Source organism: Gadus morhua, chromosome 3, assembly GCF_902167405.1.
Source record: "Gadus morhua chromosome 3, gadMor3.0, whole genome shotgun sequence".
Lineage (NCBI taxonomy): Eukaryota > Metazoa > Chordata > Actinopteri > Gadiformes > Gadidae > Gadus > Gadus morhua.
Window position 1 is genome coordinate 27,338,775 of NC_044050.1, and position 27,005 is coordinate 27,365,779.

Consider the following 27,005-nt stretch of genomic DNA (forward strand, 5'->3'; position numbering starts at 1 on the left):
GTCCATCATTTTCCATACATGTCCACCGAGGACAACGGGAATCAATGATGGAAATATAGGAGGAAACCATATTACAAAGAAACGTCTACGACGCGCTAGAGACGTGGGGCCCAGGGTAGCCTACTATAATAAAGACCTTGTAATGACTTGTGCGTGGTGACGTCACGACTGTCGCTCACCGGGATGAGCGTGTCACTGATCACTGACTGCGGTGACCTGGATCGATCAGCCATCACCAAAGGACCTCCTTCTCCCCCGCCTCAAAGCATACTTTAAATGCTGAGGGGGTTAGTGATAGCGTTTCAACCACAGCCTTCCTCCTCGTTGTTTTAAGGTCCTTCCAGGGAACTCCCTAGGAGGCGATGTCGCGGTGTTTATACTCCGAGATCACTCTGGTGTGGTCGGTTCGATTCCCGGTGGCTAGGCTAGCTCCTGACAGCTCAAGGGTTGAACCTCAACGACCTCGGAGATTAAAAGTTTGCAGCGCTGAGACTCCAGAGTAAAAGGGATTTTCAAAGTAAAAGGCGAGGGTGAGGGGAGGCGGCGAGGGTGAGTTCACGCATCACTACACACCGTAGTTCACCCCGTCACCAGATCCCTAACCTGGTAAGGCTTAGTTTACTGGGATGTTAATCTCCCCAGTCCCCGGTACACTCTTCTAGAAAAGCAAAAAAATAAATAATAATAATTAGTGTTTGCACTACTTGTGTTTCTCTTTTAAACCGTATTGATCTTATATTATTGGATTGTTGAAGGAAGCCTGAGACTCGCTTTAATTGTTGTATATAGGAAAAATAAACCATCTTAGTAAACAGTATGATGCATCTTAAAATGAAGGCATTAAAACTGACTATCGGTCATCCAAATTAGTTTATGAATATGCTGGTTGGGAACCCTTGGTTTAAACTGTGATCTCAGTCCATGCGGTGAGCGACATGTTTGCTCTGCGTGTTGACCCAGAGATGTGTGTGTGTGTGTGTGTGCGTGGTTTATTTATTTATTTATTTATTTATTTATTACTGTGTCACTGTCCTCCGACTTTCTTCATTTCGTCGCTTTGCTACCGATTGTTTGACCTGATGTCCAAAGTGTTTAGTATAATGTGGTTTAAACACGTATTCCACACCGCGTTCCTAGTGCAGGACCCCGGCAGTCAGACCTTTTATTCTGTTTATAATGGACCTTTGATCTACAAACGGACCCGAGGAGCCAGTCTGGACACAATGAGGTGACTTAGTAGAAGCCAAGCCAAAATAAAACAGTGACTGAGCAGTTGAGTACAAACTTAGTTGCAGCAGTCAAATCCAAAGACCATGAATGTTGGTTAAAGTGCTTGAAGCTATGCTGACACATATGACAGAGTATTCTTGTGGGGACAATGTTTGTTACAGAATAAGCCTGACATTTTGCCATTCAAAACAGTGTCTGAGCGTGACTGTGGTTGACTGTGAGGCCTTTGTTACAGTCGTTCTGCTTTTCTCGGCTCACGTTATAAGCAAGGAGTGGTAAAGTAACTCCTATGATTCACTGTGTTTATATTTGATTAGAACCTGTGATATATTGCACGTTTGTTTGTGTGGTCACAAGCTAGTACTTGGGATGTAAAGGGAAGGTGTGTGTGTGTGTGTGTGTGTGTGTGTGTGTGTGTGTGTGTGTGTGTGTGTGTGTGTGTGTGTGTGTGTGTGTGTGTGTGTGTGTGTGTTCCACTAATATTATTAAGGTGGGTGAAAGCAAATTACTTTTAGATTCACATTTGGGAGTCTTTTAATAGCAACTTGCCAGGGAAATTGAGCAGTGAGCATTGAAGCCAACTGCCACATGTTGGTGAATCTTTAAGTATGTTAATATCCTGCTGGCTGTGATGTTGGTTGTTTCATTACTATTGGTCGAGCCAAACGGTAGGGCGGGACTTGCAACAGTCCTCAGTCTCTTGAAACAAAAGCTCTGTTGTCAAATGAACATGTGATTTGGTGTGTGTGTGCGTGTGTGTCTTGTTCACACACACACACACACACACACACACACACACACACACACACACACACACACACACACTGTCATGTGATCCGAGGGCAGGGCTAAAGCTCGGAGAAGTGCTGAGTTGCTCTCAGAGGTTCCTTACACCGCATGGAGTGAGTAGGCAGACAGCGTTCAGACAGGCATCAGGGCTGGAGGATAGAGACTGCTGGAGGACAGACAGACGGATAGCTACGCTAAGGTCTGAGGCAATGTGTGGGAAGCTGCACGCCACAAACGACAACCTCTAACGGAGAGAAGGAAAGATCAGTGTCGGCATGGAGATGAAAAGGATTTCCTCCACTCCCCTCACTCTCACCCAGTCTCTCCCTGCCATGGTTTTTATGGGATGTATTCTCTGCTGGAGGACCGGCCATCGAGCCCGGCCTCGACTCAGCAGGTCTCCGGAGGAAGCGTGGCCTCGTCGAAAGTTTGCTCGGTGGCGAGATGAATCGGCAGTTTCCAGTGTGGTCATGAGACTCTGTGACTCACACACACACACACACGCATGCACACAAACTAACACTCGGAGCAACAACATCCACCGTCCTGCTCTACTGTCCGCCCTCTTTCACCCCCGGTAAGCCGAGCCGAGCTACAGGGTCTTCAGGGCTTCTTATCAACCTCGTCTTTCCCGCCTCACAACCCACTATTCAAGGCTCTGAGTTTACTGCTTGATGAGGACGTTTGACATAATGACCAGTGACCGATGGGTTAGTGTGATACCGAGGTGCAAGGGTCACACGCATGCGGGTGAGTCTCCCTCCTTGTCTTCTGAATCCATTCATTGTTGTTAAGTTAGCCGTTTGCCCAGTTAGCCCAAATGTTTGCGTTCTACCGGTTCCTACAGTGGTTTGTGTGCAGCCCTGTCGCCAATCCGGTTCGACCTGTTTAGCATGCATCTGAAAAGACGTTGCTATATAAAGTTCACACTCTTTATCAAAAACATGTGTGTTCGGGATTTCCTCGTTTCTGTTCTCCTTTTACTGACTACTTATTTGATATAGATGGGGGGGGTGGGGAAATACAATGACAAATCATATCTCTATAAAAACATTTGTAGAGACATGCACCACAAAGCAAACGTCTGTCTGTCTGTCTGTCTGTCTGTCTGTCTGTCTGTCTGTCTGTCTGTCTGTCTGTCTGTCTGTCTGTCTGTCTGTGTCTGTCTACCTTCCTTCCATCTTTTACTGAGTGCTTATTTGTGCAAGATATAGATGGGGGTTAAAGAAATGCAAGGACAATAATAAGCATTTGTTAAGAGAGATATGCACCCCAAAGCACACATTAGCATGTCTGTCTGTCTTTCTTTCTTCCTTCCATCGTTCCTTTGGAGCACGCCAATACCCGACTCCATTGTGATGAGCATCTCGGGAACAACGACACAACCGCGTTCATTGTTGTAGTGCCACGTCTGCTGTTGGCAATCGGTTGGCACAATGTCACACCTGACTTCATACTGTGGTGCATACACACACACACACACACACACACACACACACACACACACACACACACACACACACACACACACACACACACACACACACACACACCTCCCCAGTGTGGGTTAGGTCAAACGACAGTGGGTGTGGTGGAATGGTGGCTCCCTCCAGGCCCTTAATGTGAATATGGATGTCTTTGTTGTGACGGTAGTCTTAACATACTTAACCTGTTGAACCTGGATTCCCAAATATCCGATAAACATTAGTAAAATATATATTTTTAACATTGTGTAGAGAGCTGTCATATCAATCTAGACATGCCTTTGTGGTCGCGTACTTCGTCAAGATCATTTTGATGTCTCTCATGGTTTGTCGCTTGTGAATATTCTCTCCCTGAACCTGCTGCTACTTTACAGCCAGTCGAGTCAGTTTTATGTCCACTCGATCTCCACGCACCCCGTTCTGCTGGAAAGGGCGTGTTCTGGTTAGTCGACATGTTTGGGTAGCTTTGCTATTAACATCATGCTATGCTAATTTTGCTCAATGCAGTTGGGCCAATATAGGCCAAAACCTGTACAGAAACGCCTTGTGCACAGTCGATTCAGACGCACACCTAAACCCACACAAAAAGCCCTCTTCCTATTAAAAGAGCGTACTGTAGTTCAATAGATCTGTGGCGTCTGATGTGTGTGACTAAATAATTAAACGGAGGGGCTATTCTGGAACCGATCCGCTCCCTCGCAGAGAAGGCAATACCGTCTCAGCCCGAAACATAAATTAACCAGCGTTCAGAATGACAGAGTGGGACTCGACCCCGCACCCACCCGGCCATGCTGTGCTTGTGTGATCGACTCCCTCATTCGCTTTTTGTCTCATTTTCAACGTTATATTAGTCTAACCTCCCCTGCCCTTAGCTCCCAGGTCTGGCCCCCTCCTGCCTTCCTAAACAGCCCAGAGCAGATCAAACCCATTTCCTGTGCCACTGTTGTCATGGTTTCTACCCTTCTCTGTTGTAGTTTCATTGGACTTGTATGTATGTGTATGCTCTTAATTCATATATACCGCCTTTTCTGTAAAAGGGACACAATTATGGAACACTGCCAGACCACTTGAACATTTGACACCTTCAAAAGAAAAACAAAATTCGGGCTAATTCAACAACAATCTTGCTCGCATACTTCATACTTTTATGTGCTCTCTCTGTATGTCTTCTTTTTTTTTTTATAATGTTAATCTGGATTATTATTTTTAACCAAAAGTGTCGTAAATTAGCTTTGGCCAATAACACTATGACGAAAACGTCAGATGACTGTCTCCAGCTGATCTTTGTTTCTGTATCTGTCCTCGAATAAACCTTGAATAATAATGAGGGCATCTGTGTGGCTGGTTGTTGTTGGTTGGTCTATCTGGTTTCCTGTTAGTCACTCATCTTCCCATGTTTGCAAACTGGCCCTTCCTGGAGACAGGGTGAGACGCTTGGGACCTTGGGTGAGAGGGACAGAGCTAGGCGGGTTGGAATGTTAGTTTCCTGTGCTTTGAGGAAGGTTGCTCTGACTTCTTACGAATAAGAAGGGGTGTGTGAGTCTGTTGTTATCTCACTGTTTGATTCATGGTGTTATGAGTCTTGTTTCAGTACATAGAGGTGCTAATTTCAGGATCTTATCCAGTCTGTTGTGCAAGGCGAAAAGAGAAGAGAAAAGAGGTGTAGCAAATTACGGCATGAAAGATCCCATGAAAAAGAAAAAAAGTATTAGATTAGGTTGTTATTATATTAAGAAACGATTACATCAACTGATTGTGATAATGTAAACACACAAAGGTTACCCAAAGTAAATATATACAAATATGAAAGGGTTTTTTGGAGGTTGTGAAATGATTAGGAATCAAGGAAGATAAGAATCTGAATTCATAACACACAGAGACCAATGTGGTCAAAAGCAAGTCACAAAGTGGTGATGAACTTCTGACGCAGATAATTATATAGGTTACCTTGACATGCACAAATTATTGTGTCAATTTCGTTGATCGAAGAAGACTCAGAGATGAGTTGAATGAGATATGATTTTTTATTGCGGGTAAGGATCACTAGGTCACTAAGATCACTTAATTAGACTATGAGTAACTCGATTCGATTATAGTTTGACTAAGGTGTTTACATGCATCTTAATAATCCAATCATAGTTGGACTAACCCAATAATTCGATTTTCTTGAGGGTCATGTAAACACACTGACTGTAATGCTGCTGTTGTCCCTTGGATTTCTCTGGATCAACGCTCAAAGTGTGTGAGGAAGTACAAGATACTCAAAGACTTGTCTCCCATCTTATGATTAGAATTCCAAGATGTGTTTAAATTACCAGGATCTACATTACTCCACTGTCACAGACCTATTTAACACGTCCCATATATTAAATGTGTAGATGTGGGTATGGACTTCTGTATATATTCAACGTTCCCAATTCACTACGCCTATCAATGCTTGGATTTTGTTAAACCCGAGCTTCATTGCTACATAACATTGGTGGGTGTGGTAGTTCTCTCTCTGTGTTAACATGGGGGTGGACCAGTGTCTCTGGTTTCCCCTCGATGCAAAACCCATGACGTCCCTGCATGTGACGAGGGGCACATGACCTTGGCATTGAAGGTGCAGCCCTTGTGTCTAGAGGGGCTCACTCTGAGCAGACATAAAGGATTTTTCCACAACTAGCGTTGTGTCCGACTTGCATCTGAATTTTGAATGTGATTCGTCTGTCAGAAATGTGACCGTGCGTCTTTAAATATCCACTCCCAGGCCTGGCTCAACCCTCCAGAGATCCACCAGGTGGAGCCGCTACGTCAAACTCCAGCGTGGTTGGTGTCCTAGGGTCCTGGATGGAAGATGACAGGGGAAAACCCGTGGAGCATGCTACAACCATGGAGGAACAAGGTGGAGGTAGGAAGGACCACACACACACACACACACACACACACACACACACACACACACACACACACACACACACACACACACACACACACACACACACACACACACACACACACACACACACACACACACACACACACCGTTCTACTCATTTGGTTAACACATTGACTGTACAGAGTCTAAAGTATTTAGCATTTTGAACCGGCATACAACCTCCATAATGAAGGAGCTGATCTGAATCAGAGTCGACTGTACCGGTAGACACAACAGTGTTATCCATTCTCCGATGTATTTGAGTGGAGAACTAGATGGAGGCTTAACGGACGCAGTAGATACCAGAGCTCTCTCCACTTTCTGCCAGATTAGTCATCAGATACCAAACCTAATTTCATGGCTGCTCCGTCATCCCCTCTGTCATCCATCCCTCTGCTCATTTTCGCATTCATTTGTGCTCCCCCTCCAGTCGGGGCCCAGCCCGCTGGGGATCCAGGGGGGCCAGGGGCCCACGCCACTGGGGGCCCACTGGGGGCCCACTCTGCAGGGGGTGCGGAGCCCGTCTGATGGGGGGGTGGGGGTTCAGTGGACTTGATTTAAGGAGGAGTCTGAAGATGACGCAGGTTAGATTCTTCGCTTGCTTTCTTGTTTGCACCGACTTTTTGATATATATATATATATATATTTTTTTTTGCCATCTGTCCCTGATTTGTGTTTTCTCTGACCTCTCGGGGGTGTCACCGACGGAACAACGTCTGGGGAACTTCCACATATCTAGTTGGTGTACTTTTTAATTTGATGGAATACGTTTTAGGTTGCTCTTGGTGTCAGAGTTGATTTTATGTAATATAAATCTGTTTTTTCCGATGGCGTTTTTGTCTGACCTGTTCTCGGGCGGGGGGAGAGGGGGGGTCCTGTTTACCTGTGTGCTGGCACTGCAGTATGGTTTGGGCATGGGAGTTCAAAACTGTATGGTGTGAAGAGTTTGGCGTTAAGATACAATTTATTTTGCGTAAATGTGTGATCTATAATTCACCGGCGCAGCTCAGCAAAGGGATTTTTTATTTTATTTTTAAACGTTTCCGTTTTTATAACGTGAGGAGAAATGATCAAAGTTGTCTCAGGATGATAGTTTGTTCTGTAACTGAGTTCCATGCAGTGGAGGCAGTCCCACATGCTTGTTATTATGAGGCCAATATAAACAGTAAGGATAACTTTACACATAGGAATTACCCATGTGTGGGTAATGGAATGAATACTTTCCCTTTTTATTTGATACTTTCCCTAAACTGCAATATAATGTAGAATTTCTCACAGCCTGTGCTGACTTTTCATTAAATAAACAATCTTCAAAACTGATTTGACAGAAAATGGTTAGCAGCAGTACTGAACGGCAAACAACTGTTGGTGTTACCTCCGCCTGGCCAACGCCGCCACCTAGTGGATATTCTTGAGTACTCCTATATCGTTATGAAACTGGAGGCCTACTTTGTTTTGATCAATGAGAATGGCACTTCCTGTTGGAAATCACTTGATGCTGGATCAGTTTTGATTGGAAATCCCAAAATATTGTTATACGACCGAATTATGGAGGAAAAGTAGCAAGTATTAAAGCAGGCAAGGAACCTAGTAGGCATAGTTGGGATTTTGTTTTCAATACATTTTCCTTGTTATTAATAGGAAGAAAAGCCAGCACTTGATTTCCTGGGTAAAGCAGTCATATCTATTTGTGTTTTAGCTGCCTATTATTGTTATGATTAAGAAACATCTGTACTAAAGTGACAGAACATGTGACCTCAAAATGGAACAATAAAGGTCATCTTGAAAATAGCTGGAAAATTACAATCTTGTCTTTTCTCCTCAAAGCAAAATTCATGAAGACCAGTTATTAAAGGTTTAAGTTGGTTGTTTGAATGGAAATGAAGCACATTAGTAGCCATGGTGCTTTTACCTTGCATTAATCGACGGTATATGTTATCCATATTTTATCTACTTTCTTGTTTTGATTCTTATCACGCTATTGGTTCCCTTTTCAGTTTCTGATTTGTTTCGGTATACATGTTAGACTTCGATATTTGCCCTTTTGACAACTTCTTTATGAGACTTATTTGGTTCAAATTGATATCATGACCAAAATTTCATTGATGAATACAAAACAAACTATGACCTAAATGACCCGAGGTTAAAATAAGCTTACCAATTAATAAGGCAAGGCTAAATGTGTTGTTTGTGCAGTTATAATACTTATGTCTGTAAAATAATATTGCAGTGTAGTTATATAACCTCATCTATATTTATACGGTTGTAGAAATTCTTTGCTTTAAAGTCAAAGTACCCCTGGCCCCTGTAGAAAAACTTATTGCGTTTTTTAATAACACACAGAGACCAATGTGGTCAAAAGCAAGTCACAAAGTGGTGTTGACCTTCTGACGCAGATAATTGCTTCACTTCCGATCTTATCACGCATCTCTAGTTCCCTAAAAGGATTCCTCTCTTCCTGTTTGTGTTTGTTGACGTCCTTCCACGCAAGAAGTAGAGCGCTGCAAGGATTTCCTGTATAGGGCGGCGGACGGATACAACTCTGCCGACGCACTCCGGCCGAATCCGAGGAGATTTCCCTGAGCGGCGGAGTGATCCGAGCAGTTCCAAGTCAATGTGGATCCGCAACCAGGGAGAACATGGCGACTTCACTGCATGAGGGGCCCGCAAACCAACTCGATCTGCTCATCAGAGCAGGTAATACACTTACAACCATGAAAAGCCTTTCTCAGAATACTATTTCCAAACTATTCTCGATGTTACCTCCCGCTACCGGGTAGTTTTTAAGTGGCCGAGGGGCAATCAGGAAGTGCTCACCTTGGTGGCTGCAGCCTGCATGGCGCTGCTCCGCGGTCACTTTAAAAGCCGGTTTTAAAACGTTACCCTTCTCCGATGTATCCACGGACTGCACCTTTAGAGAGGGTTTTGCACGGTCTTTCATTTGCATAGAAGGACCAGCGTTTATAGCCCCCCGTGTGCGCCGGGAAGAAGGTTCAGAAGTGGCATGGGGAACCAGGAAGTGTAAGGATGTTGTCTTTCCTGCGTCTTTGCCACGCTGTCTGAGTCGGAAGGACATGTGCATTTATTTTTATAAACCTTTCTCCAGCGGCGATCTCTTGTGTCGTCCTAAATCATCCCTCTTAGAGTTACTATGCTCATCTTTCTGTCTGCTATGGTTGCGTTTGTTGAACTTTGTCGTGGCATTTTGTTTCATCCTTGGTAGATATCCCCCCCCTGAATAATAAGGGTATTAATTGGCATTAATTAAATCACTGTGTCCTCATCATGTGGATATGAGTGATTACATTTAATCTGAATTATTTGGTGTCAATGTGTTTATTCTTAGCCCGGTAGATTTAACGTTAGTCTAACGGTGTTGTCCCGTCGATTATCGCAACAAGTCGAAAAAAGTCTTTCCATTTATATTTGGCGGGTTATCTTTTTCTAATATATTCAGTAAAGTGCGAAGTTTTCTCTTTGTTTAACTCCAAATTGATCAACCTTTCACTGAATCTATAGCGGAAGCATTGTTATGCATTAAGGGGCGGGCCCTGCCTGTGATTGAGGGCGCCAGTGGGCCAATGCCGTGAGACAGGCGGGATAAGGCCGAGTCAGAACGAATCGCTTTCTTTCGGGGGCGGGCTCTTGACGATAAAACGAGCAAATCCCGTGAGGCGGAGGCGTTGAGTGACGGGGAATTGTGAACGTCTTTGACGAGAACTGGAGGGAAAGGATGAAGAGTGTAAACACGGAAGTCGCACTACCGCCGCACTACTTTCTGTGGCGCTTGCTTCTTGGCGTTCCCTAAGTAGCACAATATTGTGGTTTTATTTCGTGCATTTACTCATATTTAATAATAATTAATTGTGTATTATTAATAATCTCTTTCAATCTTCACTGCTCATATAATTATTTATAGATATAGTTATCTATATGTACCATGAAGCCATCCACCCTAATTAAAAGGTTTTAATGTAAACCGCTGCCCTTTACTATATATGGCTGAAGCCCCCCCAGACCTCTGAAGAGCTGAGCTCTCTGTTGTTTCGGTGGTGTCTACCAAAGCACCCCCTTTTTTTTATTTCATGTCCCATAGGGTCCCTGCTTGGCTGTTGCCTAGTGTCACGGGGGTCTGTGTCTGGTCTAAAGATAGCCCTCTGCTCTTTCCTATGCGATGCCTGGTCCCTCACTCAGATAGCCAAACATGGACAAGGTAGCGTGTAAGGAGATAGTGTGTCCCCCCACCGCTAGTGAGTGACAGCGACAGCAGGTGCCCTGGCTTCTCTCAGCTGGTGCCAAATGGCCCGTTTGCATTTCTATCACCATAGATTCTCCTTGACTTCCTCCCTGTTCTGATTCCAATGGTGGCATAGTTACATGAAAGGGGTAGAATATATCAGCAGTTGATTACCGCTTAGTATTTCTGTTTGTTGTTGTTGTTGAATAAACGCGATACATTTGGTTTTTTCTTGAACGTTATGTATTATAATCCAGCGCTATACTTTATTTAAGTCCTCCTGTTCACCTACTTATAATAATTATATTTTAACCAACCGTATTGTTGTATTGAATTTAATCATTATTATTATTTTTGTTGTGGAACCTTTAACAGTTTTACATAAGGTATACCAATGGCGAATGTTCAAATTACTTCTAATCATTTTAATTTGAATGAAAAGCACAAATGCAATGCATTATCGGCATTACATGTTGCAATGAATGTATACTATCTTCGCATCGGCACTCAAACATCATCAGGAGGTGCTTGGTAGTTCCACTCGTGCCGGTTTGCAGTCGACTGCGTCGTCTAAACGTGCTGAACCCGACGTGTGTTTCAGTGGAGGCGTCTGTCAATGGCAGCCGTCTCCTTTGCTCGGACAAGACCATCGAGGCTGCGGAGGCTCTGCTGCACATGGATTCTCCCTCCAGCCTCAGAGGAGGCCGCAGTCCAGGTAAGCACACACCCGTGCACACACACACACGCGAGCGCCGTTTGTGGAACGGCTTCACAATCACAACATTGACCATGTTGTCACTGTAAAGGTTAAGTAAATAAGCAACGGCCACGGGGCTTTCACTGCTTTACCTGTTTTTCCTTCACTGAGGACTTGGGACTATTCCAAAGGACAAACATAAGTGTATTTTTTTTATTGAACGAGAGAAGAAGAAACAAAGTTCTGATGAGCCACAACCTGCATTACCCGTCACGATGGACGACCTAAGTTTGTTTAGCTGGAGTGTCTGATCATATCACCTTGTCCTTACGGCTCTCTGCACCTCATCCCCCGCTGTCTCGATCAGTGACCCTCAAAGATCTCAGCGTACTAGACGTATCCCCTCTCAAATATTATTTCAGCCGAGGACCCACCTCACCGGCCTCAAACTTTTTTGGGGGAAAAAATACTCACAGTTTAGTGAGAAACATGGGCCTGTGCCTCATGCAACTGTTGGCTAATTCCTCCCCACAAAAGAAGCCCAAAGCCAGGGGAGAGTCAGAGCATGTGGAGGTGAACCCCCATAAAATACACTACCGTATTTAACCATAATTGCACAAGGGTTTTCTATTCATCAATTAGCCTTTTTAACAAGATTTTCTAACACCCCCCCCCCAGATGCTTTTGTCCCGCCGTGCGTCGCCACGCCGGACTTCCTGCACGCCGCCATGCGGCCCGACATGATGACGGAGTCGGAGGTGGAGGTGTCCACCGAGGACTTCTGTGAGGAAGAGGAGGAGGAGGAGGAGGAAGATGACGAAGAGGAGGAGGAAGAGATGGAGATGCAGGAGGAACCCGAGCCAGAACCCGTGAGGAAGAGAAAAGGTAAAGGAGAAAGAACCCCCCCCCCCCGCCCTCTTCCCATATCTTGGTATTATTTAGAGCGCCATCTAGTGGTGTAACCACTGATGTGGTTGTTTCTGATGTTGGCTGATTATATTGGTTATTTCTCTCCTTGTAGTGGGACGAAAGGCCAAGTCGGCTAACGTCAGTGGCTCCCCGGACCTCGGCGTCAAGAAGAAGCCAAGAGAAGGAAAAGGTACGCATCGTACTACCTGTGTTAAGGTGACCAGTCCTACTTGATCAAAGTGTGTCCATACATTCATCATTGCAGGACTCGGTTAAGTGGGGTTCCCAAGCTAGCTCTCCCAGAAAGATAAATGGTAAATGGACTGCATTTATAAAGCGCTTTTCTAACCAGTGGCCACCACTAACTCGCGCTTTACAACATCGCCTCAGATTCACCCATTCATTCACACATTCACACACATACGTGTGGAGTCAACCACGGAAGGCGACAGCCAGCTCATCAGAAGCAGGTTGGGTGAGGTGTCTTGCTCAGGGACACCTCGAACACTCTGATATGAATCAGAGGAGCTAGGGCGGCGAACTAGCAACCTTCAGGTTAACATTAATCCCGCTCTACCCCCTGAGCCACACGCCGCCCTAAGCGGGATTGTTCCACTAGTTGAAGAATAGTTGCATTGAAGAGTTCCAAGAGCCATGTGAGCGTCTCGCTTCATGTCGTCCTCCTGTCCCCCTCTCTCCCCCCCCCCCCCCAGCGGGCAGCACCACCTACCTGTGGGAGTTCCTGCTGGAGCTGCTGCAGGACAAGAACACCTGCCCCCGGTTCATCAAGTGGACCCAGCGGGAGAAGGGCATCTTCAAGCTGGTGGACTCCAAGGCCGTGTCCAAGCTGTGGGGCAAACACAAGAACAAGCCCGATATGAACTACGAGACCATGGGCCGAGCCTTACGGTAGGGGTGGGCGACTATTCGAACTTTGGTCGCGATTTCGATTTTAGCGTCAAAACTATCACAACATTTACATAATCGATTGTTGTTGTTTTTTTAGTTTTTTTTTTAGGTTTAATAGAAAGGGCGGAACAGCTGGATACATATCTGTATATTATTATAGATTGGAACATTTGACTTTGACCATTTTGTGTATTTTCTTAAGGCGAAATTTCAAAGATCTCAGTTACAAAGTTTTTTTTGGGAGAGACATGCTGAATAAATACATCATGTTTTCAAACTCAAAAAAAAATTGTTTGAATAACCGTGTTTTCAATATTGACCAAAATAATCAGGATTATGATTTTTTTCCCCTAATCGAGCGGCCCTACCCTACGGTATGAACCGGTCTGAAGGGGCACAAGGGGCTCCGGGGATACATTTACATTTCTCAGACGCTTTAATCCAAAGCGACGATTTGTCTGAACAAAGAGAAACCATCTATATCGCTGTCGGTACAGTAAGGATGTTCATAGAACCAAGTGCCAAGCACCTACCTTTGTGAGGTTAATCCATTCCCCGTATGCCAAAAGGATAGCTGGGATAAGAGGCTGCACGATGCTAAGTTCTACTTTTAAGTGCAAGGATGTACAACATGCAATAAGTGCGTATGTCATTGCCCCACAAATTATTCCAGTACCAGATTATAACTTTGGTCTTGGGCGGCATTTGGCTCAGGCGGTCGAGCGGGTGGGCTGGTAATCGGTAGGTTGCTAGTTCGATCCCCGGCTCTTCCTAGAGTCGAGTGTCGAGGTATCCTTGAGCAAGGGCCCTCACCCTAACTGCTCCCGACGAGCTGGCTGTCGCCCTGCATGGTTGACACCGCCATGGGTGTGTGAATGAATGGGTGAATGTTAGGCAATATGGTAAAGCGCTTTGAGTGGCCACTGGTTAGAAAAGCGCGGTATAAATGCAGTCCATTTACCATGAACTTCCCTCCCCTGCACACGTGAACTTCGACCTCCCCCCTCCTGGAGCCTGAGGTCCTAACCCCCTCTTCCCCCTCTCGCTCTCCTCCAGGTACTACTACCAACGGGGCATCCTGGCCAAGGTGGAGGGCCAGCGGCTGGTCTACCAGTTCAAGGAGATGCCCAAGGACATCGTGATCATCGACGACGACCACGCCGACGGCCACGCCGCCGAACTCGTCGCCTTCTCCCCGGCGCCGGCGGCGTACGAGCGCGTCCCCCCGCCGACGGACATGCTGCTCCAGGTGACGGAGGTCTCCTCCTCCAGCAGCAAGAAGCCCAACATCCTGAGGGGCGGCGGCCGGGCGGGCGCCGTCGCCGCGGCGATGGCGGCGGCACACACCCCCGTCGCCGGGGACAACAAGGCGGGGGCGCTGGGCGGGGGAGGGGCGGTGGCGATGGCGGCCGGCAGCCCCCGGATCGTGACGGTGTCCGGCGCCGACGGGAGCCAGATGCAGCACTCGCACACGGCCATCATCCCCACGGCCTCGGGGCCCAGGTCAGTGAGCCGTACCCGGGACGGGGGGGACGGGGGGACGGGGACGTTGGGACTTATTCAGGTTTAACAATCGTATGTTTGATTTCATGACGGCGGCGGTGTTAAAAAAAAAAAAAAAAAAAAAAAAAAAAGGTGCGTGTATGAAAATGAGTCTTTTTGGATTTAGAGAAGACCGGCCATTGGATGTTCAAACCCCATACCTACGTTAACATTAAGGGCGTTTATCAGACCCTTTATCCAAAGCTTACAATAAGTACATTTGTCAGAAGAAGGAGAATCAACATTATATTGCTGTCGGTGCAGTTAGGATGTTCATAGAACCAAGCCCTTACTTTCACTAGGTTAAGCCATTCCCCGTATCCAGCAGAGACAGCTAGGATGAGACGCTACACGATGCTAAGTACTATCTTTAACTGCCAGGACGTCCAACATACGATAAGTGCGCACATTAAGTTCCAGAATACCTCTTCTTACCCATTCCCTAATGGTGGATGTAAACCACAAGTGGGGCGGATAAAGGCGTCTGCGAGACCACGAGTAGGATCGTAAAACAATCGATAGTCTTCCAGATTGTTCCCTTAAGGTCGGCACGGGACACTCTCTCTGATTGGTGGAAAAGTCGCTCACTGTACCGTGCGCGTCTGTGCTGCGTTTCCCCGGGCGACAGGACGGTGAGGGTGGCCATGCAGATGCCCGTCGTCATGGCGACGTCCATGGGCCAGAAGATCTCGACGATGAGCTTGGGGCGGGGGCCCGGGACCCCCGGACACCCCACCCTCCTGACCAACGGCTCCCCCATCGGCACGGCGACCGGCAGCAGTGGCTCCTCCCAGCAGAAGGTGAGTAAGCCCCGCCCACGCCAGCGCTGTGGTCCCGGGGCCTAAAGGGCGCTGTAGGCAGGGTGTCCGCGCATCCTTAAAAAGTCTTAAAAAGTCTTGAATTCACGTTTCTAAATTTAAGGCCTTGAAAAGTCTTAGATTCGTTACAAATTTCATATGCTGGTCTTAAATACTGTAACGCAAGGTCTTAATTTTGTCGGGGCAGGACAAATAATCTTTATTTTCTCGTGGGACTTTTCAGGAAGGACATGTAGAGTGGCTTCTTTCTTGCTAGCTGCATATATAAACGATTATCTGCGTGCTTGCTAGCTATTCTGAGGCAATGGGTAGGTGATTGAGTCTCATTGAGTGACACACATGCTTGGGTTATAATACAGTGGGATCCCCCCCTACCATCGCGTGTTTTAGGTCTTAAATTTTATTCAAGGTGGTATTAAAAAGGTTTTAAAAAGTCTTAAATTTGAGTTGCTGAAACCTGCAGATACCCTGGCTGTATGTTCGATTCCCAAAGGGCAGAAAAGAGCAGACTGAAGCAGGATTTCTCAACTAAACCACGAAAGGTTATCCCCTTCCTCTCAGCACCCTCCCTCCCTCCCTCCCTCCCTACATTTCTATGCCTTTTTGAGAAGTGTTGCATTCAACACTTTTCGCCCCGATTGTTCAGAAATGAGCTGGGAGGGGTTTCATCTCCAAATCAGCTGCTACAGAGGCAGCTGCGGGCCACTCGAGAGACAGATTGAATGGTAAAGGGACTGCGTTCATACAGTGCTGTTCTAACCAGTGGCCACCCAAAGCGCTTTAACAATTATTGCCTAACATTCACACATTCACACACCGACGGCGGTGTCAGCCATGCAAGGCGACAGCCGGCTCGTCAGGAGCAGTCAAGGTGAGGCGCCTCGCTCAGAGACCCCTCGACAGACAGGAAGAGCCGGGATCGAACTAGCAACCTTCCGGTTACCAGCCAACCCGCTCCACCTCCTGAGCTACCTGCGAGCAACAGTGGCTCCCTCTGGCTCTCCGACCCCTGACCCCGCTGTCCCCCTGCCCCCCCCCCCCCCACCACACAGGTCATGATCCAGACCCTCCCCACCATGGTTCCGGCCACGGCGGAGAACGGCGACAAGATCACCGTGCAGCTGGCCAAGATCATCACCATCCCCTGCCAGCTGCAGGCGCCCGGGAGCTGCACCGGGGGGCGCCACTCCCAGGCCGGCATCAGCCTCTTCGGGGGCCCGCTCACCGTGCGCGCCCTGGCCCCCGTCACCATGGGCCCCGGCACGCAGGTGGTGCGGCTGGCCGTGCCCTCCCAGGGCCACCCACAGACTCTGGTGTCCACGGCGGGCGGGGGCGTGGCGGGCGCCGTGGTTACCGTGTCCACGGCCAGCCAGACCCTCCAGGCGCCCCCGCACATCATCAGCGGCATCATCAAGGCCGCCGACCTGGTGATGGGGTATCGGGCCCCCGGGGGCCCGAAGGCGGGGTCCGTCCCGGCGGCGGCTGCGGCGGCCCCCCCCCAGCAACCGGCCGAGGAGGAGAGGAAGACGAAGGAGGTGGTCTTCGTCCAGAGCATCGTTAAGGCAGAGGAGGTCGAATGTCCAGTGTGAGTGTGAGCCTGGTTGTGTGTGCGTGTGTGTGTGTGTGTTTGAGTGTGTGCGTGTGTTTGTGAGGGGGGGGGGGGGCAGCAGCAGGTATCTGTTTCGTAGTGATTTGTGCGAGTGTGTTTGCATTTGCATCAATCGAGGTCTTCTCTTTCAACATCTCAATCGTCTGGGAGCCGCCTCCCCCCCCCCCCCCCCCCCCCCACTCACACACGCGCTCTAAACCAAGACATTGATGTAACCAGACTGAAGCCCCCATCCAAGCTCTTGGACCTTGCTCCACCCCCCCCCCCCCCCCACCCCCCCTTCACCATCTTTTGAACCTCTTGAACCTCCAGTTTTTTTTACCACAGACTCAATTCTACAGTACACAGACAGCCTAGGCACCACGGTGTACAACATCGCTAAGCTAACGGGACCAAACAGAATCACTACAGTTCTGCCCATTTCACCGTGACAAACAATGTCCTGAGGGAGGGGGGGGGGGGGGGGGGGGGGGGGGGGCGAGAGAAAGGGGGGGGAAGACTGAAATGTAACACTACAGTAAGAGGTGAAATAGTTGGAGCCAGCCAAAAGTCGACTGACGCGCGAAGAACAAACAATGAGCATAGTTTGCGAGGCCGTTGGGTTGTTGTACAGAAAAGGTTTGGTTTTGACCAAATGTCGAAACCAGCATATTATTGTTCGTAAGCCTCTCTGAAAACCTCCCGCAGACTGACTGGCCGGCACTGCCGAAGCCCCGCAATCGTTTCAGAGAAGCAAGAGCCAACTTAAACGTTGTGTGCACGTGTGTATATATTATATATCTGCTATACAATGTACAAACTTACGATAACAGAAAAAAGCCTTAGTTTAATTTGACCTTTTTCCGTGTACTGTCTACAGTATTGTTTCCTTAATGACTTGTACCAAGCACAGTATTAGTACTGACTCCAGTTTTTGTTTTAGTTTGGACAAATCCATCTTCTTTCTTTCTAACAAGGAGACAAAACACCCCCTGTCGAATCTCGCTACTTAGTTTATCCGCACACGGTTTGGATCGACCACATACGTTGGGACTTATTTAGGGTTAATAATGATATGTTTTATTTCATGACGGCGGTGGTTAGAAAAAAAAAAAGGGGAAATTTTGCCTTTTGGAATTTTGCAGACAGGCCCCTGGATGTATTAAGCTTATTTGTTTATCGGACGACCACTAAAATGATTAACGCCAGCGTAAGAACCAGTTGACGTTTACCTCCTTCAGAGGGGAGGTCTTTTGTACCTTGTTTAGACTCAGTCCTTTAACATTTTCTTTTTTGGTTTTGTTTTCCTCTCCTTTTTTGCAATCTTAAAAAACGAAATCTGGATATAAGAGAGAAAGATGTTCAGACTGAACTGTTTGTATATTCAACATTTGAAGTATATTCTATTTTGTTGTACTCTTGTTTCAAAGTGTATTCATGTAGATTTTAATGATATAAAGACATTTGAATCCTTAATTCCTGTTTTTATTGATTTGTTGTTAATACTACAGGATACCTAGTGTGAGTCTTGTCAGGCTTGACAAGGACAATCCCAGTAACTTATAAAACGAGTTTAAATATAACATGAGGAAATGCTGGCCAAATATTGCACAAAACAGAACTTCTCTGTTCCATTGAAATCCAGAAAGAAACCAAATAGGTAAAATCAATGATGGTATATGTTGTCAAACCAGTACATCTTAATGGTTTAAAAACTTTAAGATGGTTTCTCTCAACTTTGACTCACAGAATGTGTTTGATTTTAACCTCTGTTCACACAGCTGTAAGGGGGGAAATGTATTCCTTTCGGTGGGGGAGGGTTGAGACGGGCCACCAGGGGGTAGCCGACCATGCTGGAGTGGTCATATAACACATAACCAAACGCAGATGAAGCACGGAGCGGTTCCAGTGTCTGGGACCCCAGAGGACCTCTCCAGTTCGACCCGTTCCCTGGGCTGGGAAGCTGGGCTTGGCTGGCTCAAAAGTAGAAGGTACATATTTCACCATGGCTGCACTCACCAGATCACTTTATCACTCGTTATTTTATTGAATCATCTTATTACATTGAACTGCCCCGCCTTTGGCTATTTCCATACCACTGCAATCATTTCCTTCACGGGCAGGGGACTGTCCCTATGTCTCAATAATATTCAAATCGCCATCTGGAGGAAATCCCTGATGAGCCATGACTTTGTACTTTCCCCTCCTCCCCGCTGTCGAGTGTAGTCAGGTGTTCACCAATCCCCCCCCCTTCCCCCCCAGCTGTCTGATCAGTCAGGTGTTCAGCGTTCCTCCTTGAAGCTGAAATCACAGATCAGCGAGAGGTGGTCCGACGGGTAGTGGAAGGACGGCAGCCTGTCCGGCCCGATCTGCTCCTCGGTGGGCAGGTCCAGCACGGCCTCCACCTGCAGGGAGTCCCGGCCGTACCAGATGTAGTCCAGCGTGCTGCAGCACTCGCCGCTCGGGCGGATCTTCCACGTCGTAAACGACGGCTCCATGGCGCCGTCTCGGCTCAGCTTCTTGTAGGCCGAGTCCAAGCGCAGCGGGGACGAGGCGAAGCGTTGGTACACCTCCTCCGACGGCACCGCGTTGAAATCGCCGCAGACGATCAGGGAGGGGGCGGCGTCCGGGGGGCCCGTGGTCCCGGGCGGGTGGCTGTGATTGTGGAGGAGGGTCTGGAGGTGGGCCAGGAGGTCCGAGCCCTGGGCGCCGCGGAGTCGCTCCCAGCCGCTGCGGGCCTTGAGGTGGGTCACCGCCACGAACACGCACCTGGCCGTGGCGCGGCAGCGGAGCTTCGTCACCACGGCGATCTGTGCCGAGGACGAAAAAGATGACCAGGGAGGCAAACCGTTAAAGGGGGGTTGATTAGTTCACATGAGAGGCCTATGAAAGAGGATTAGGGACACATTTGAAATTTTCTTACTAAATTGTGATCACATGACACATGTGGTTACAATTTTAAAACGTGGAACTAACATTTACGAGTAAGTGGTTGCAGACACACATATAGAGATAGACCCACACCCTTGTTAAGTCATACATTCTGTGCAAAAGGTACACAGTGACTTCCCTGAACACTAGTGACGCTCGCATGAATACACACAGACACACACAGACAGTGAATCACAATCCGCTTTTCCAAAGTCTGTGTCTAATGATCAATAGTACTGTCATTCCTTGAAAATTGGTTTGAGTAATCATGCCTTATGCTCTAACTGATTTAGACTGAATACACACGCACACGCACACACACCTGATTGGTCGGAATCAGCATGGCAGAGAGTCGCACGCTCACGCTCTCGAGAAGCTCGAAGCGCGATTGGTCGAAGAAGAGCGCGCAGCCGTCGGGGCCGTTGTTGCCGTGGACGTCCAGACACGGCGACCAGGGCTTGGGGAAGAAGTGGCCGCCGTAGCCCAGGCTGCGCAGCACGGGCTGGAAGGTGTCGTAGTAGTGGTCCACCTCTTGCAGACACAGGATGTGGGGTTTGTAGGTGAGGATCTCCTCCAGGATGAGGTACTTCCTCTCGGGCCAGCTCAGCGCCTCCGGGGGGCAGCGGACGAAGCAGTCGGCCCCCTCACCCAGAGCTGGGGGAGATGAGATGATAAAACGTAAGGCTGTGTGTTTTAGGAAGACCCCCCGTCCCCCGTCCCCAACGAACATCAGCAAGGCCTCTGATATAGCTTTTATAGCATTATGTGTCAATATTAACACTCGGTTTCTTCTTCCTTCTTTCTTTTGCTTTATTTGACAGAACACACACACACACGGACACACACACACACACACACACACACACACACACACACACACACACACACACACACACACACAGGCCCGAGCACACACAACCACACGGGCACCAACACACCAACAAGGAAGCACGCACTCACACACACACACACATGGCAGGGCACTCACACACGTGCATCAATTCAAAACCACTCACACACACACGCGCGCGGAAAGCGGTGCGTTTCCGTTGCAACCCCCCCCCTTGCCAGTGTGGCCCTCAGACAGCGTCTCCACCTGGGGCCGTGGGCTCACCTTGGGCCAGTATGTTCCACTGCAGCACCCTGATGGGGCCCCCGGGGGCCCGCTGCCCGTCCCCGCAGTGGACCAGGTGCCTGTGGAAGCGCGGAGGGCGCCCCCTGAGGGCCTCCTCACACTCCCGGAGCAGCTGCTGCTCCAGGGGGGCCAGGTCAAGCTGAGACGGCCCCTGGGAGTCCTACAAGGGGGGGGGGGGGGGGAGACAGGGGAGCGAGCCATCGTTGTTAAACCTGTGGGGCGGCGTGAGGCTCAGCAGGTGAGTGGGGGGGGGGGGGGGTCGGCTGGTAACCCGGAGGTCACTGGTTCGATCCCCGGCTCCTCCTAGCGGAGTGCCGAGGTGTCCCTTAGCGAGACGCCTCACCCCGACTGCTCCTGACGAGCTGGCTGTCGCCCTGTCTTGTTGACTCCGCCGTCGGTGTGTGAATGTGTGCATGAATGGGTGAATGTTAGGCAGTATTGTAAAGCGCTTTGGGTGGCCACTGGTTTGAAAAGCGCTGTATAAATGCAGTCCATTTACCTTTTAGGTGATTGGCACTTGGTTCTATGAACATCCTTACTGTTCCGACGGAGATTTATTCTTTCTCTTTCTTCTGACAAATGTATTTATTGTAAGTCATTTTGGATATAAGCATCTGCTTAATGGCCTTAATGGAAATTAAACCGCTTGTTTTAGTATTCGAAGATGTAATTCACTGATGTCTTGGCAGCCTTTCATGCACTCAACGTTTCTCAAAAATGTACTCGAGGTGGGATATATTACAATTAGGGCATTTAGCAGACGCTTCTAACCAAAGCGACTTTAATACCGTTAATACAGACATTGACACACCGACGGCAGAGTCAACCATGCAAGGCGACAGCCAGCTCGTCAGGAGCGGTTAGGGTTAAATATTGTGAAGAATATATAAACAGATATGGTGAAGAATTGATCTGTGTTTTCATGATTCTGTAGGAATCATACCCTGGCGTTGAGCTTATTCCCCAGGTAATCGTATTATTAATATAGTGTGTAGACCAAAGATTGTCATGACCTTCCCTCACATATAAGACGTGAGGTAGAGTGGAGCTATCCTTACTGTACCGACAGCGATATACTGTTGTTTCTCCTTCTTCTGACAAATGTACTTTTTGTAAGTCTGCTAAAAGCCTTCAATGTAAATGTAAGCTATGAGTGAATGCATGCAACACACGTTAGGTCGTACCTTGCAGGAGGATGGTTGTGGCGCTCTCTCTGGGGGGGGATTCTGTCTGGCGAGTTGGGCTGGCGTGAGGGGGAGGGAACGACCTCCACCGCCAATGGTGCTGTACAGTCTGGTGGCCCCCCCACCCATGGGACAACCTGGGACAGAAGAGGGAGAGGTCATGTCAGGTCCAGTATGTGTGCATGAGTCACAACTGCATGAGTCTACCTGAGTATTCATTAACACATCGACTAAACCTGTGCATGATTTTTCATGATTAACATATTGAACATATTATTTCCATGACTAAAGATTGACCGAAGGAGTCTTGTATTGACCCGAGTGAGTGATGATTTCCTTGGCACATTGTTACAAGCGGTTTCCTGACGCATGTTTTTCATCCGGTGAGCTATTCAAGATAAGATGTCCTGAAAGTGTTGAAATCCTTTTGACGTTACAAAACGCGTCCCGTGATGACATGTTGTTCTTAGCAGCCTTTTGATCAACTGCAACCAAGCAAGATGGATTAGGAAGGAGATGCAATATTTTCCAGTTCAAATCTTTGGTAAAATATTGTTACGCTTTTTTGAGAACTTTTACTGTTATCTACTGTTAACTTACTTGTATTTATATTATTTCAAAAGGAAAGTTAGAACGAACATCGGCATGCAATGTCATTTCAAATAGATATATTTTCAGTATGGGGACTTTATCAATGTAGCTTTTATAGCATTATGTGTCAATATGACTTTTACTTTATTGTCCCCTGGGGGAAATTCTTTTTCACTCCATAGTACATTTGTGGGCCGCACGCCAAAAGACAGTAACAGATATACAGCATACACAACATAAACAACATGCAGACAAAATGCAGACAAAATATGTAAATAGTGTGGAACAGGGGTGAGTTATCTTGGCATGAACAGTCAGTTTTTGTTTTTTTCCTCTTCTGTATTTTACCGGCCACATTTAAAGAGCCGTACTGGCACTCAATGTCCAAAATGTTTATTAGCTGACTGTACACAAACTTGTAAACAAAAGCTTGGCCGCATGAACACACACACACACATGGGCATGAACAAGCGCAGGCACACACACACACACACACACACACACACACACACACACACACACACACACACACACACACACACACACACACACACACACACACATTAATCAAGTGGACACTTTAAATGCCATGCTCTATTACATAACTGCTCCATTGAACAATATTTAACAATTTAGACGCATAGTTCAGTTCAGTTCAGTTCAGTTCAGTTCAGTTCAGTTCAGTTCACATAACTCATTAGTATTTCTATACAAGCCCCGACAAATACTTCTCTTCCATTCCGTTCACACTTCCCTCTCGGTACATCCAACATACTGAACCCTGAAAACATCTCGTCTATTAAAGTTAACAAGGGACCCGAGGGAACCTAGAACACACCCCACACACGGGTAGATCAAACCAGAAGCCTGACTCCCCTTACGTCCGACGAACAACCCTCTCACTCACCCATAGTTTCCATGTTGCTGCCGATCACTATCGCTTTGATGCTACAGGCGACAAAAACACACGCGAATATCGAGTAGCCAGGTCCCAGCTCGATGCTTTTTGTTGTAGTCACACACCGACCGGTTTGTTCTGTTGCAAGTAGAATGACTGGCTGACACACAGATGTGGTGTTGCCACAGTGTGGGTGTGTATGTGCTCATGTGCTCTGAAACGGACACAGTGTTTACTGTTCGCTGTGAGAGGGTGGAGGGAGAGGGAGTGGGAGAGAGAGGTAGGGAGAGGGAGAGAGAGTGAGGGGGAGAGAGAGAGCGTGAGAGGGAGAGGGGGAGAGAGTGAGGGAGTGAGGGGGAGAGGAAGGGAGGATTAGGTTGTGCAGACGTCACAGAGCCATATGGCTTTTGACAGAGGTCATAGACTGGCAGCGTTTTGGCAGGGTGCTCTCTGCATTACTCTGGTCTATGCTGTGCACACACACACACACACACACACACACACACACACACACACACACACACACACACACACACACACACACACACACACACACACACACACACACACACACACACACACACACACACAAGATCAAATGAAAACTAAACCAGACAGATTGACCCACACCCTTGCTTAGTCATAAAAAAACGTGCAGAAGGTACACAGTGACTTTACTGAACACTGGTGACACACACACACACACACACACACACACACACACACACACACACACACACACACACACACACACACACACACACACACACACACACACACACACACACACACACACACACACAGTGAATCAAAATCACACTTTTCCGAAGTCTGTGTCTAATCAATAGCACTGTCATTCCTTGAAAATGGGTGATGAACCATGCCTTATGCTCTGATTGATTTTACGCTCATTTCTAAGAAGAAACTTTGTCGGCAATTAGATATTTCCTAATTCATCGGTAATATAACAAACAAAGACACACGCACACGCAGACACAGACACATACAATATAACAGTGAATCAGGAGCCCCTTTACAACCCCTTGCTTATCATGTTAGCTGAGAAAAGCAGAATGACTGCAACAAAGGCTTCACAGTGACACACAGTCCTGCTGAGACATGGTTTTGAGTGGCAAAACCAAATCACACACACACACATCTCTATTCTAATGAATATCAAAAGACCCAAACACTTGTTTAGTGATAAATTGCGCACAGGATATATAACTAAACAAGCGCTTGGGTCGATCTGTCACTTTGTGTGTGTGGGTGTGTCTGTGGGTGTGTGCGGGTGTGTGTGTCTCACACACACACACTAACACATTAGACACAAACAACCATTTCCTAGTAAATCGGTTTGATGCCCCACGCTATACGCTAGTTGATTTATGACTTATTTCAAGGAGGATACCGGGTACGCCATTTCATCTCTTTATCCCAAATAATATAATCACATTATTCATATGACTCAACTTTTAGCACGAAAACAACTTATTTGGGAGGGACAGTTGAACTCAACCTTTCCCAATCTGTTATGTAAGCCAAAGGTCCCATTGAAACAATATACCATTTTATTTTTCCATTTATGACGTTGTCATAAATGGAAAAATAAATAGAAAATGGTCTATCTTTACAGATTGTCTTGCATGCAGAACGTGAATTGGTTAAAATGTGGTATTGTTATGTCACGTTTTTCTTAAACTGTACACTTGGGAATCCATTACCTAAGCCGGTTCTATGTTACTTTGTGAAGAAAGTGATAAAAGAAAAGAAAGAAGGAAAGATAGATGGATCACGTGTATTTCTCTGTGCTTGATTAGTCTGCCTTTCTTTGGTATTAAGTGCCTCCTCCACTGTTGACCTTCAGATTGTATTCCTGCCACTTGAGCTGCTTTGCCGTGGCATTTTAACGTCTCCACTCTCTGTCCTCACACACACAAACCCACACAACTCTGGTGAAAGCAGCCATCTAAAACGCACATCAGAAAGAGTGTGAGTACATGTCATGTTTGCCAAAGGAGCAAGGACCACTCCCATTAAATAATAAACAATCATCTGACAAGCCCTTTACGTCACTCTTAAGTCAATTCAATACATTCTTGTTGTGCATCAAACTAAATACATCTTGTAGGTAGGTATAAATAGTATCAGAAGTTATATAAAATACAAAATAATATATACAGAGAAAGATTCTTTTTAAAAAAGGAACAATATTGCTTGCCAAATAAAGATGCTAACTATTGACCACACAGAGCTATTAAAGAGATTCAAGATATGAACCAAGAGACAAAACATGAAGTGGGATCAACAAGCAAAGTGCTGATGCCAGCCCTTACCACAACAGACTGCTACCTTCCTCTGAGCTCCCCGCACCCCAGCAGCTGTCTCCGCACACCACCAGCACATAGGGTTGCATGTGCGTGACGTTAAAGTCTATATAGGTCCCGCGTGCGGGTTTGTGTTTGTATTGAGTCTATTATCTGTGTCTTTCTGTGTGTATGTGTGTGTGTATGTGTGTGTGTGTGCAACTCTGTCGTCCAACAGCTGCAGAGCAAGGTCACAGCAGCACAGCGGCGATAATATACTTGAAGAGTGCCATCTTCTGGTTGGAGCCCGGTACTGAAAAAAGGGTTTTCCCCGCAGATTGCATAATCCGCAATTCATTCATTTTGGTTAATATAAAACATAGTTTCTAAATTTGAGTGATTTGTATTTAGATTAGATTAGATTCTATAACATCAATTTTAATATCCGTTGACACAGAAATGTGTCTTGCATTACACATCTCTTCAATTCTCATAGAAATACATTAAAACAGCACATAAAAACATTTCCACAACATTTAAGAGTCCAAGAGTCCATAAACACAGATAAATAAAAGAGTCAGGGGTCTCACAGTCCAATAAATTAAAGGCCATTGATTTCTCTGGGGTGTGTGTAGTGATATTGGGAGTGTGAGTGTGTTTGCATGTGAGATGTATGTGGAGCCTAATTTACTCGTCTCTGTTGGTTGAACAATGATATCGAATGAGGGAGAAATAAGTGTTTTCATTTGTTTCTCCAGCAGCTAGGCATTCTAAAGCGTCTTCCGGACGACAGGAGCTAATGCTCCTTATTTAAGACGTGAGAGGGGTCCAAAGCTATCT

The 27,005-nt window shown here is 46.9% G+C and overlaps 3 protein-coding genes across 5 annotated transcripts in view; 2 read left to right on the plus strand and 1 right to left on the minus strand.

The window, feature by feature from the left end:
- The window catches only part of LOC115540522 (N-alpha-acetyltransferase 15, NatA auxiliary subunit), a 38,498-nt gene extending 36,867 nt beyond the window's left edge, over positions 1–1,631 (plus strand). Inside the window, exon 21 of the transcript XR_003976205.1 lies at positions 1,613–1,631. The gene's annotated coding sequence lies outside the window, so the exon portion shown is untranslated. The remainder of the gene's footprint in view (positions 1–1,612) is intronic.
- On the plus strand, positions 225–18,596 carry LOC115540530 (ETS-related transcription factor Elf-2). 2 transcript variants are annotated; one of them, XM_030351928.1, is made up of 11 exons: positions 2,179–2,769; positions 6,253–6,393; positions 6,851–7,004; positions 8,915–9,117; positions 11,259–11,372; positions 12,033–12,239; positions 12,376–12,453; positions 12,977–13,172; positions 14,229–14,675; positions 15,343–15,514; positions 16,585–18,596. In XM_030351928.1, exons 4-11 carry the CDS (start codon positions 9,060–9,062, stop codon positions 17,119–17,121), a joined length of 1,809 nt encoding a protein of 602 aa, XP_030207788.1. In that variant the 5' UTR covers positions 2,179–2,769; positions 6,253–6,393; positions 6,851–7,004; positions 8,915–9,059; the 3' UTR covers positions 17,122–18,596. The 2 variants fall into 2 exon arrangements, with proteins under 2 accessions (XP_030207789.1, XP_030207788.1); XM_030351929.1 differs by lacking the exon at positions 2,179–2,769 and adding an exon at positions 225–549 and having other exon boundaries at positions 6,851–9,117.
- Positions 18,597–19,143: 547 nt separating this feature from the next.
- Positions 19,144–26,397, minus strand: LOC115540540 (nocturnin). 2 transcript variants are annotated; one of them, XM_030351946.1, is made up of 5 exons: positions 26,196–26,397; positions 22,371–22,507; positions 21,166–21,346; positions 20,374–20,705; positions 19,144–19,930 (listed from the first exon to the last, which is right to left on the minus strand). In XM_030351946.1, the coding sequence occupies exons 1-5, from the start codon at positions 26,263–26,265 to the stop codon at positions 19,403–19,405; spliced, it is 1,248 nt and encodes a 415-aa protein (XP_030207806.1). In that variant the 5' UTR covers positions 26,266–26,397; the 3' UTR covers positions 19,144–19,402. The 2 variants fall into 2 exon arrangements, with proteins under 2 accessions (XP_030207806.1, XP_030207807.1); XM_030351947.1 differs by lacking the exon at positions 26,196–26,397 and adding an exon at positions 23,869–24,161.
- Between the last annotated feature and the right edge of the window lie 608 nt (positions 26,398–27,005).